At 45.7% G+C, this 12,899-nt stretch overlaps 1 protein-coding gene and 1 long non-coding RNA gene across 5 annotated transcripts in view; one reads left to right on the top strand and one right to left on the bottom strand.

Moving 5' to 3' along the window:
- LOC119976369 (collagen alpha-1(XII) chain-like) overlaps nt 1-12,899 on the top strand; it is a 370,037-nt gene that overhangs the window by 36,411 nt on the left and 320,727 nt on the right. For 3 of the 4 annotated variants that reach the window (XM_038816870.1, XM_038816860.1, XM_038816879.1), the window contains exon 11: nt 120-392. The exons of the other annotated variant lie outside the window; for it this stretch is intronic. In XM_038816870.1, coding sequence (XP_038672798.1) covers nt 120-392 — 273 coding nt within the window. The remainder of the gene's footprint in view (nt 1-119; nt 393-12,899) is intronic. 4 annotated transcript variants of the gene reach the window in all.
- LOC119976386 overlaps nt 1-12,899 on the bottom strand; it is a 71,014-nt gene that overhangs the window by 7,116 nt on the left and 50,999 nt on the right. The gene's annotated exons all lie outside the window — the stretch shown is intronic.

Genomic DNA, 12,899 nt, shown 5'->3' with positions numbered 1-12,899 from the left:
CATTCCTTGTCACTGAAAGCCTTCAACCTGAACAGCACAAATATTCATTGAAAAGTTGAAAGTAAAGTTTGATTATTCCAACAGAACTGGTAATAATTGGTGTCTCTTTCTCTGACTAGACTTCGCATTGGCCAAGGATCTGAGGACCAGTGACCAAACGTCACGTAGCTTTCGGGTGAGCTGGACAGGAGCTGGCTCAGATGTCATATCGTACTTATTGAGGTACAAGGTAGCAGTGGGTGGCGACTTTATTTCAATCCGAGTGCCTGCAGACCAAACAACCAAAGTCCTGACTGATCTTCTGCCTGAAACGACCTACCTAGTCAGTGTGATTGCAGAATACCCTGAAGGCAGCAGCTTCCCTTTAGACGGAGAAGATACCACCCTGGAAGGTATTGTATAACTGCAGGCTATGGGAATGGAGTAGTTGTGTTACCAGATAATAATCTAGAGAATAGGAGCTCAAATCCACCTATGGTGTTTTGCCAAGTTAGTCTCAAAATAAAATGCTGGCATTAGTAAGAGCAACTGCAATTGCTGAAAAGGCCCAACTGGTCCATAAGAAAGAAGAATGTGCATTTACATAGCAATGTACTGGACATCTTGAAGGGCTTTACAGGGAATGAGGTGTAATTACTGTTGTTATGGAAACAGACTGTCCACACATGGCCTGAGCCGAGTCTCCAACCAAACTTTGAATCCTAACTTCCCTCTGAACTGCCCAATTATCACCTGAGGGTCATGAGGGTGGGCTGCCCACCTCCTGGATAAAACATTTAAAAATACACATTTATTCGTCTTTGGCTAACTTTTTTAAACGGTGTTTGCCCTCATCTTTTGTCATTTAAATATCAAAGTTTATATTGTAAGACAACAGGAATGATTTTTCCTTCATGATCAGTTTTTGATTTTCATTTTATAAATGATTAAAGCATAGTTATGGTGAGGCAAAAGACAATGGGGAGGTGGTGGCTAGGTGGCATTGTCACTGGACTAGTAAGCCATGCAGCCTGGAGATTTGGGTTCAAATCCCACTTTGGCAAATGGTAAAATTTTAATTAAATAAAAGTAAATCTGGAATTAAAAATCTAATGATGACCATGAAACCATTGTTATAGAAACCCATCTGATTCACTTATCTTCCTTTCGGGATGACAGTCTGCTCTCACTCACTCACACACTACATGTGACTCTAGATTCCCAATAATGTTAAATAGCACACAAGCCATATATTAATTTACAAAATCATCTGCTTTTATTTGTTGGACATGGACATTGAGAGATACTCATAAACAGGTAAATCAAGTTCAGGTACCGATCAGCCATGGTCAAACTGAATGGTGAAACAGGCTTGATGGGCTGAATGTCCTTCTCCTTTAATAACTTGCATGATCATGCACCAATATGAATATAAATATCAGTACCATTCTAAATATTTCTCTGAGGATGACATCAGTGACATTATGTTAGTAGAGGCCTGTGTGCTATGAGACTCTGCTACACGCATTGAGGAGTTCTCAGATGGGATTTCAGCACCTAATTGAGTTATTAAGCGGGATTTACCGAAATTGGCACGATGGCCCGACGCCGGCGTCAAAAACAGCGTGAACCACTCTGGCATCGGGCCGACCAGAAGTAGCGGAATTCTCCGCACTTCCAGGGGCTAGGTGGATGCTGGAAAGGTTGGTGCCACGCCAGCTGGCGCCGAAGGGACTGCGTATTCTGTCGCATGCGCAGGGGGTTGTCTTCTCTGCGCCGGCCATGGCGGAGCTCTGCAGGAGCTGGCGTGGAAGGAAGGAAGCTGCCCCTATGGCACAGGCCCTCCTGCAGGTCAGTGGGCCCCGATCGTGGACCAGACCATCGTGGAGGGCCCCCCCGGGGTCGGATCCCCCCGCACCTCCGAGGATCGCACCATCCAACTTACCTGCCAGGTCCCGCCGTGTGGGACCATGTCTAATCCACGCCGGCGGGACTGGCCAAAAACTGGCGACGGCTCGGCCCATCGGGGCCCGGAGAATTGCCAGGGGGGCCGCTGCCATGGCCCTCGACCGGTGTGGTGTGAGCCCCGCCCTCGCCCGAAAACCAGAGAATACGGCAGCCGGCGTCGGAGCGGCGGGGCGGGATTCGCTCCGCCCCCCGGGGATTCTCCGACCCGGTGGGGGGTCAGAGAATCCCACCCATTGTATTTGAACTGAGCACAGTGCAGGTCACAATTGCAGCCCTCAGTATTCCTGGACAAGTGTACTGGTAATCGACCAGTTTACCCACCTTTATTGTCCAGTGGAAAGTATATCTAAAAATCAGTTCCCCGACAACAGGATAAACTTTAGCAATAAAGTTCTTGGTATTTTAAAGGCAGATTAAAAGTGAGTCAAGCTTCCCAACCAACCATGTTAGGATGTCCTTCTGCATGAATTAGCGCATCCTGCATGTTCATTAAAAGTCCTTTCCTTGCCCATTGTGATCCGAACATCTTCCTCCCTTTTTAAAACATTTCCAAGAAATCTTTTCTCCACTTTTGGCACTCTCTGCTAAGTCTCTCACCTACAAAGTGCAGTAAGAAGTCTAACAACACCAGGTTAAAGTCCAACATGTTTGTTTCAAACACCAGCTTTAGGAGCACTGCTCCTTCTTCAGGTGCATGAAGAGGTATGTTCCAGAAACATATATATAGACAAATTCAAAGATGCCAGGCAATGCTTAGAATGCAAGCATTTGCAGGTGATTAAATCTTTACAGATCGAAAGGTAGGGGTAACCCCAGGTTAAAGATGTATGAATTGTCTCTAGTCAGGACAGTTGGTAGGATTTCGCAAGCCTAAGCCAGATGGTGGGGGATGAATGTAATGCGACATGAATCCCAGGTCCCGGTTGAGGCCGCACTCATGCGTGCGGAACTAGGCTATAAGTTTCTGCTCAGCGATTCTGCGTTGTCGCGCGTCCTGAAGGCTGCCTTCGAGAACGCTTACCCGGAGATCAGAGGCTGATTGCCCTTGACTGCTGAAGTGTTTCCCGACTGGAAGGGAACATTCCTGCCTGGTGATTGTCGTGCGATGTCCGGTATATTCCCGGACAATAATTGGCCATTGAATGTGGCCAATTTATTTCTTGACAGGAGCCACCTGAGAAGATATTGATTTTGAGTGACCGTGTTTATTTGATGTTTTTTATGCCTCTTCCCATTTTCATCCATGTTGAAGCTTCCCTCTCCAAAGTATCATTACTTCTTGAAAGTAGGGTTTCCAAATCCACTTATTCTCTACCAAGGATAAATAAGATGTTTGAATTTCAAAACTGGCATCCTTAGACTGTATCTGAACCTTCAATTTAAACTTTATTGTTTTGGACTGGATTCATTGACTCCACTTTAATTTTTCGTATGGATACTGGTTCAGTGTCTATATAATTTATATGTTTACAACCAATGTAAAATAGTTCCTAATTATTATTGCATCATTCCATCCATATATTTAATTACTCCTGTTCATTTTAATGGCCATTAGCTTTCCACGGTCCTTGACCGAATAACTTGGAACATTATCTTCCTTATTGTTCTAGAATGTTCAAACTGAGACCAGCAGAGCCCAGAAGAGTTCCCACCATCGACCTCCAACAGTCATTACCCCAACGTAACTAACATCTGCTCTTGAATACTACTGTAAAAAGAGACGTGTCAAAGATTTTTGTGTTGCACTTGTCAGGATACTTCACAAGAATACCGATATATGGGGAAAAAACAATTTGTACTATTTGAGAAGAAAGTGCTGATTGGCAGAGGCATTGTCATGGTGAATGCACCAGTTGATGGTGATTGACAACTAACTGCAAAGCAATTTTTGACACTTAAAGCAGGCAGCTTGACCCAAATTGGTCATCCCTTTTATTTTGTCGAGCTGAAACTGGTACAATGTGTAAAATTTGAGCAACTGTTTGAGGCTGCTACTATGCAGCAGCAACACAAGTGATATTTGCCACTAACAGGACACTGCTGTCAAGCCAAAAATACATTCTGACTATCACACAAATGAGTAATTTGAAATATGAACTTCAGTGTCTGTGTGATGCTAGGTACGTAAGCCACACCTCCCAAAGACAGGGGGAATTGTATCAAAAAGCATGTCCCATCCACTGTTCGCAATGGGTAAGGTACAGACCGTACCCAATTGGCCTATGCTTGCAAAACTCAAAACACAGTGACCGATATGAGATGTGATTCCATGATTGGACAACATTTGTCAAACAATCCTAAAGTGTGCTAAGAATTATGCTGATAACCAGTGTAAGATTGTCAGTCGGGCTTGCAATGTAACACATTTGCGTGGACTTAGAAGCTGCATACATTAATATACAGGGCCTTATTCTTTGCAGACTGAAAGAACAAATACACACAATACGCCTGCTTCATCTAAGCAAAATAACTGACAGTCATTCTTTGACTCATTCCTCAGGGTAATGCCTTGACAAATCAGGATCAAGTTGCCTGATATGAGCTTTGAAAACGCTTTGCAATTAACTTTTTAAAAATAAATTTAGAGTAGAACATAGAACATAGAACAGTACAGCACAGAAAAGGCCCTTCAGCCCTCGATGTTGGGCCGAGCATTGTCCGAAACCAAGATCAAGCAACCCCACTCCCTGTCATTCTGGTGTGCTCCATGTGCCTATCCAATAACCGCTTGAAAGTTCCCAAAGTGTCCAACTCCACTATCACAGCAGGCAGTCCATTCTACACCCTAACCACTCTCTGAGTAAAGAACCTACCTCGGACATCCCTCCTACATCTCCCACCCTGAACCTTATAGTTATGCCCCCTTGTAACAGCTACATCCACCCGAAGAAATAGTCTCTGAACGTCCACTCTATCTATCCCCCTCATCATAGGGGCTGGTTTAGCACACTGGGCTAAATCGCTGGCTTTGAAAGCAGACCAAGGCAGGCCAGCAGCACGGTTTAATTCCCGTACCAGCCTCCCCGAACAGGTGCCGGAATTTGGCGACTAGGGGCTTTTCACAGTAACTTCATTGAAGCCTACTCGTGACAATAAGTAATTTTCATTTTCATTTCATTTCGTTTTATAAACCTCTATTAAGTTGCCTCTCATCCTCCTCCGCTCCAAAGAGAAAAGCCCTAGCTCCCTCAACCTTTCCTCATAAGACCTATCCTGCAAACCAGGCAGCATCGTGGTAAATTTCCTTTGCACCCTTTCCAATGCTTCCACATCCTTCCTATAATGAGGTGACCAGAACTGCACACAATACTCCAAATGTGGTCTCACCAGGGTCATGTATAGTTGCAACATAAGCCCGCAGCTCTTAAACTCAAGCCCCTGTTAATAAACGCTAACACACTATAGGCCTTCTTCACGGCTCTATCCACTTGAGTGGCAACCTTCAGAGATCTGTGGACATGAACCCCAAGATCTCTCTGTTCCTCCACATTCCTCAGAACCCTGCCGTTGACCCTGTAATCCACATTCAAATTTTTTCTACCAAAATGAATCACCTCGCACTTATCAGTGTTAAACTCCATCCGCCATTTTTCGGCCCAGCTCTACATCCTATCAATGTCTCTTTGCAGCCTACAACAGCCCTCCACCTCATGCACAACTCCACCAATCTTGGTGTCATCAACAAATTTACTGACCCACCCTTCAGCCCCCTCCTCCAAGTCATTGATAAAAATCACAAATAACAGAGGACCTAGCACTGATCCCTGTGATACACCGCTGGTAACTGGTCTCCAGTCTGAAAATTTTCCATCCACCACCACCCTCTGTCTTCTATGTGACAGCCAGTTACTTATCCAATTGGCCAAATTTCCCTCCATCCCACACCTCCTTACTTTCTTCATGAGCCGACCATGGGCAACCTTATCAAACACCTTACTAAAATCCATGTATACGACATCAACTGCTCTACCTATATCTACACACTTAATTACCTCCTCAAAGAATTCAATCAAATTTGTGAGGCAAGACTTACCCTTCACAAATCCGTGTTGACTATCCTGGATTAAGCTGCATCTTTCCAAATGGTCATAAATCCTATCCTTCAGGACCTTTTCCATTAACTTACCAACCTCTGAAGTAAGACTAACTGGCCTCTAATTACCAGGGTCATTCCTATTCCCTTTCTTGAACAGAGTAACAACATTCGCACCTCTCCAGTCCTCTGGCACTATCCCCGTGGACAGTGAGGACCCAAAGATCAATGCCAAAGTCTCTGCAATCTCATCCCTTTCCTCCCAAAGAATCCTTAGATATATCCCATCTGGCCCAGGGGACTTGTCGACCCTCAGGTTTTTCAAAATTGCTAATACATCCTTGCTCAGAACATCTACCTCCTCCAGCCTACCCGCCTGTATCACACTCTCATCCTCAAAAACATCCTCAAGCCCCTCTCCTTGGTGAACACTGAAGAAAAGTATTAATTCAACGCCTCTCCTATTTCTTCTGACTCCATGCACAATTTCCTACTACTGTCCTTGACCGGCCCTACCCTGGTCATTCTTTTATTTCTCACATAAGAGTAAAAAGCCTTGGGGTTTTCCTTGATCCGACCTGCCAAGGGCTTCTCATGCCCCCTCCTAGCTCTCCTAAGCACTTTTTTTTAGCTCATTCCTTGCTACCTTGTAACCCTCAAGTGACCCAACTGAACCTTGTTTTCTCATCCTTACATGCTCTTTCTTTTTCCTCTTGACAAGACATTCAACCTCTTTTGTGAACCATGGTTCCCTCACACGGCCATTTCCTCCCTGCCTGACAGGAACATACCTATCAAGGACACACAGTATTTGTTCCTTGAACAAGCTCCACTTTTCATTTGTGCCTTTCCCTGACAGTTTCTGTTCCCATCTTATGCTCCCTAATTCTTGCCTAATCGCATCATAATTACCCCTCCCCAATTATAAACCTTGCCCTGCCGTATGGCCCTATCCCTCTCCATTGCAATAGTGAAAGACACCGAATTGTGGTCACTATCTCCAAAGTGCTCTCCCACAAACAAATCTAACACTTGGCCCGGTTCATTATCCAGTACCAAATCCAATGTGGGCCCCCCCCCCTCTTGTCGGCCTGTCCTCCTGCTCACACTGCCCCATCCAAACTGTTCGACCTATAGAGGTTCCAATCAATATTTGGAAAGTTAAAGTCACCCATGACAACTACCCTGAGATCTCCACACCTATCCAGAATCTGTTTTTCAATTTCTTCCTCCACATCTCTATTACTATTTGGGGACCTATACAAAACTCCTAACAATGTGACCGCTCCTTTCCTATTTCTAACTTCAGCCCATATTTCCTCAATAGGCAGATCCCCTTCGAACTGCCTTTCTGCAGCCATTAAACTATCCTTGATTAACAATGCTACTCCTCCACCTCTTTTACCACCTTCCCTACTCTTACTGAAACATCTATACCCCTGGAACTTCCAACAATCATTCCTGTCCCTGTTCTAACCATGTCTCCGTACTGGTCACAACATTGTAGTCCCAAGTACCAATCCATGCTCCAAGTTCACCTACCTTATTCTGGTTGCTCCTTGCATTGAAGTAGACACACTTCAACACACCTTTCTGTCTGCTGATAAACTCCTGCGACCTTGATACCCTCTCTCAGTACCTCACTACTCTCAACACTGGCTTCTGGACTACAGCTCGTTTTCCCAGCTCCCTGACAAATTAGTTTACACCCCCCAAAGAGCCGTAGCAAATTTCCCTCCCAGGATATTGGTGCCCCTCTGGTTCAGGTGCAAACCGTCCTATCTGTACAGGTCCCACCTTTCCAATGTACCCAATTATTTTTTTCCAATTAAGGGGCAATTTAGCATGGCCAATCCATCTACCCTGCACATCTTTGGGCTGGTGGGGTAAGTCTCACGCAGACACGGGAGAATGTGCAAACTCTACACAGACAGTGACCTGCGGCCGGGATTGAACGTGGGTCCTCGGTGCCATGAGGCAGCAGTGCTAACCACTGTGCCACCGTACTGCTCTCGTTTTGCAATTAACTATCAATCACCATCAACTGAGGCATTTTCATGGTACTGCTTCCAGCAATCAGAGTCCACTTTCCAAACAATCAGCACTTTCCTCTTGTACAGTATAAATCATTGTTTTCCTCTTCTATTGGTGTTCTTGTGATGTCCCGATGAGTACAAGACAAAAAGCTTCAACATACCTCTTGTTTCAGCGATACACAAGTTCTGTACTGCCAATATCATCTGCTCTCTGGTGTCAAGCCAGTAATTAAGAGATCCAGGAGGCTCAGAGGATTGAAAGGCTGGACTGAAAGCCTATGGAGGTAGGGAAGTGAGACCATCTTCTTCTTCTGTTCTCTGCCCAAATGGAGGCCTGCCAATGGACCATGGTCTCCACCATGGCTAGGGCAAAGAGGCAAGATCTGAATGTACTCCCCTCCCTCCAGCTGTAATGGGCACTGCATCCTGTACTGTTGGCATCACACTGATTATCACTGGCTGCTGTTCATGCTGACTCTTTTTCTCTTTATTCATTCATGGGATATAGGCATCACTCACCAGGCCAACGTTTGTTGCCCATCACCAGTTTCCCTTGAGAAGGTGATGGTGAACTTCCTTCTTGAACCACTGCAGTCCATGTGTTGCAGGAACAACCACAATGATGTTAGGAAGCGTGTTCCAGAATTGTGACCAAGTGACAGTGAAGGAAAGGCAACGCATTTCCAAGTCAGTGGAGCTGTGACTTGGAGGGGTACTTGCAGGTGATGATGCTCCATGCATTTGGTTCACTTGTTCCTGCTAGGTGGTAAAGGTTTGGAAGGTGTGGTCGCAGGAGCCTTGATGAGTTGCTCTGATGCATCTTGTAGACGGTACACACTGCGGCCACTGTGCATTTGTGGTGGAGAGAGTGAATGCTTATTGTAGTAGATGTGGTGCCAATCAAGTGGGCTGCTTTGTCCTGGATGGTGTTGAGCTGCCTGAGAGTGTTGTTGTGGTTGTATTCATCCAGACAAGTAGGAAGAATTCCAGTATGTTTCTGGCTTGTGTCTTGTGAATAGTAAACCTGTTTCGGTGAGCCAGGAGGTGAGTTACTCTCCACAGGATTCATAGCTTCTGACCTGCTCTTGTGGCTTGAGTATTTATATGGCTGGTCCAGTTCAGTTTCTGCTAAATGGTAACTCCCAGGATATTGATAGTGGGAGAGTCAGTAATGGTGGTAATGCTACTGAATGTCAAGGGGAGATAGTTAGAGTCTCTCAGTGTTGGAGATAATCACTGCCTAGAACTGTGTCACGTGAATGTTACTTGCCACTCATCAGCCCGAATCTAGATATTGTCCAGGTCTTGCTGCATTTGAGCATGGACTGCTTCAGGATCTGAGGAATCGCAAATGGTGCTGAACATTGTGCAGTCATCTGTGAGCATCCCCATTTCTGAGCTCATGATGGAAAGAAGGTTATTGATGAGCAGCTGAAGATGATCAGGCCAAGGCACTACCCTGAGGAACTCCTGCAGCAATGTCCCTGGGCTAAAGTGATTGACCTCCAACAATCACAACCAATTTTCTTTGTGCAAGGTGTGACTTCAACCAGTGGAGGGTTCCCTCCCCCCCTGATTCCCAATAACTTCAGTTTTTCTGGGTCTCCTTGACATCACATGCAGTCAAATGCTGCCGTGATGTCACCTCACCTCCGGTGTTCAGCAATTTGTCTATTTGGACCAGAGCCAAAAAAAGATCAGGAGTTACGTGGCCCTGTGGAACCCAAACCGAGTGCCATTGAGCAGGTTATTGCTTGATAGAACTGCCGATGATACTTTCTAGTGCGTTGCTGGTAATTGAAAGTACACTGGGGTGGAAATTGGCCGGTTTAGATTGGTTCTGCTTTTCGAGTACATAACATATCTGGGCAATTTTCCATATTGCTGGGTAGATGCTGGTGTTGTAGCTGTACTGGAACAGCTCGGCTGGGGCGCAGCTAGTTCTGGAGCACAAGTCTTAGGTACTATTGCCAGAATATAGTCAGGGCCCAGAGCCGACAGAGTATCCAGTGCCTTCAGTAAGTTTTTGATATCATGTGGAGTGAATCCATTTGGCCGAAGACTGACATCTGTGATGCCGAGGACCTCCAGAGGAAGCCGAGATGGATCATCCACTCAGCATTTCTGGCTGAAGATAGTTGTAAATGCTTCAGCCTTGACCTTTGCACAAATGTGCTGGGCTCCCCCCTCAATGAGGACAGGAATATTAGTGGAGTGTTCTCTTCACTGTCCATCAGCATTCATTACTGGATATGGCAGGACTGCAGAGCTTAGATCTGATCTGTTGGTTGTGGGAACACACAGCTTTGCCTACTGCACGCTGCTTGCCCTGTTTGGCACACAACCAGTCCTGTGTTGTAACTTCACCAGTATGACACATCAGTTTTAGTTGTGCCTGTGATATTCCTGGCAAGCTGTCCTGAACTCTTCATTAAAAAAGGGTTGATCCTCCGACTTGATGATAATGGTAGAGTGAAGAACATGCTGGGCTAAGGTTACAGATTGTGGTTAAGTGCTACAGCACAGTTTGAAATCTATTCCATGTAGCATGGATGTGCCAGTTAACATGATGGAGGGGATCCTCAATGGGGTGGCGAGACTTCACAAGGACTGTGCAGTGGTCACTCCTACCAATACGGTCATGGATAGATGCACCTGGAACAGGTCTACTGGTGAGGACGAGGTGAAGTTGCTTTCTCCTCACCACCTGCTGCAGATCCAGTCTAGCAGCTATGTCCTTTGAGACTCAGCCAGCTCAGTCAGTGCTACCAAGCCACTGTTGATGATGGACATCGAAATTCCCCATCAGAATACATTCTGTGCCCTTGCTATGCTCAGTGCTTATTGGTGTTCAATATGGAGGAATACTGATTCACCAACTGAGGTGGGGGATGATGATAGGTGGCAACCAGCAGGAGGTTTCCTTGCCCATCATGTCCATATTTGGCCTGGTGCCATGAGACGTCATGGGGTCTGGCTTTGATCTTCAGAACTTCCACGGCAATTCCCTCTTGACTGTATACCACTGTGCTGCTACCTCTGCTGAGTCTATCCTGCTGGGGGAACAGGAATGGTGGTGCCAGGGTCACTGTCTGTAAGGTATGATTCGGTGAGTATGTCAGGCTGTTGCTTGACCAGTCTGTGGGACAGCTCTCCAAACTTTGACACCACCCGATAGTAACAAAGAGAACTTTGCAATGTTTATGACAATGGATTATGGTTTCATGGTCACCATTACCCAGGCCAATTTCTTTTTTCATAGAACATAGAACATTACAGCGCAGTACAGGCCCTTCGGCCCACGATGTTGCGCCGTCCTGTGAAACCCCTCTAAAGTCCCTCTACACTATTCCCTTATCGTCCATATGCCTATCCAATGATCATTTGAATGCGTTTAGTGTTGGCGAGTCCACTACCGTTGCAGGCAGGGCATTCCACGCCCTTACTACTCTCTGAGTAAAGAACCTACCTCTGACATCTGTCCTATATCTATCTCCCCTCAATTTAAAGCTATGTCCCCTCGTGCTGGACATCACCATCCGAGGAAAAAGGCTCTCACTGTCCACCCTATCTAATCCTCTGATCATCTTGTATGCCTCAATTAAGTCACCTCTTAACCTTCTTCTCTCTAACGAAAACAGCCTCATGTCCTTCAGCCTTTCCTCATATGATCTACCCTCCATACCAGGCAACATTCTTGTAAATCTCCTCTGTACCCTTTCCAATGGTTCCACATCCTTCCTATAATGTGGCGACCAGAATTGCACACAATACTCCAAATGCGGCCGCACCAGAGTTTTGTACAACTGCAACATGATCTCATGGCTCCGAAACTCAATTTCTCTACCAATAAAAGCTAACACACCGTATGCCTTCTTAACAACCCTCTCAACCTGGGTGGCAACTTTCATGTCAAAACAAAAACATTTAGGCCGGGATTCTCCATTGCAAGTATGCCATCCTACTGCTGCTAGCGAGGATGGATTTCCCAGTGAAACTACCCCACGTCACTGGGAAACCCTCGGGCGGGGGTGCGCTGCCGGCGGGGCCGGAGAATCCCACTGCCAGCGAACGGCTGGAAAATCCCGCCCTTAATCTGCAAAAACCATGAGCTGAAGCAAAAAAGGCCAACCTCTGAACTTTTAATTCCAGACTTATTAATTGAATTTCAATTCCACCTGTTATTGTGGATTTAAACCCAGATCATTAACCTGAGCCTCTGGATTACCACCACGTTACCACCTCCCTAAATTCAGAACTGAATTGGAACTACATCACCATTCCTTCAGTACAGCTGGGTCAAAACCTAGAACTCCCTTCGTAACTGAACTGAGGGGTGGACCTCTACCAGATGGACTGTCGTGGTTCAAGGAGGCAGATCACCAACACATTCTTCTTTTAAATAAATTTAGTGTATCCAATTCATTTTTTACAATTAAGGGGCAATTTAGCGTGGCCAATCCACCTACTCTGCATATCTATGGGCTATGGGGGCGAAACCCACGCAAACATGGGGAGGATGTGCAAACTCCACACGGACAGTGACCCAGAGCCGGGATCGAACCTGGGACCTCAGCGCCATGAGGCAGCAGTGCTAACCACTGAGCAGCTAGCCTGCCCCAACACATTCTTAAAGGCAATTCACAATTGACAACAAATGCTGATCTTGCCAATGACTCCTGCATCCCATGAATTAATTTTTTTAAAAGTCAGAACTTTTAGTTTCAGGAGACTTCTATAATGTGCCTCAAATGTCTTTTTTTCTCCTATCACATTACATTCCACACTTTCCTGTTTAATTCTGTACAAATCTTGGAAAAGCTGAAAAGAGAAATTCATGTGAAAATTTTCATCTGCTACTTTAAAAGCATGTGCAGAATTAA

This window comes from Scyliorhinus canicula, chromosome 1, assembly GCF_902713615.1.
Source record: "Scyliorhinus canicula chromosome 1, sScyCan1.1, whole genome shotgun sequence".
NCBI classification, from domain to species: Eukaryota; Metazoa; Chordata; class Chondrichthyes; order Carcharhiniformes; family Scyliorhinidae; genus Scyliorhinus; species Scyliorhinus canicula.
The sequence above is the reverse complement of the archived record's forward strand: the minus strand, read 5'-3'. Positions and strand labels throughout refer to the sequence as shown.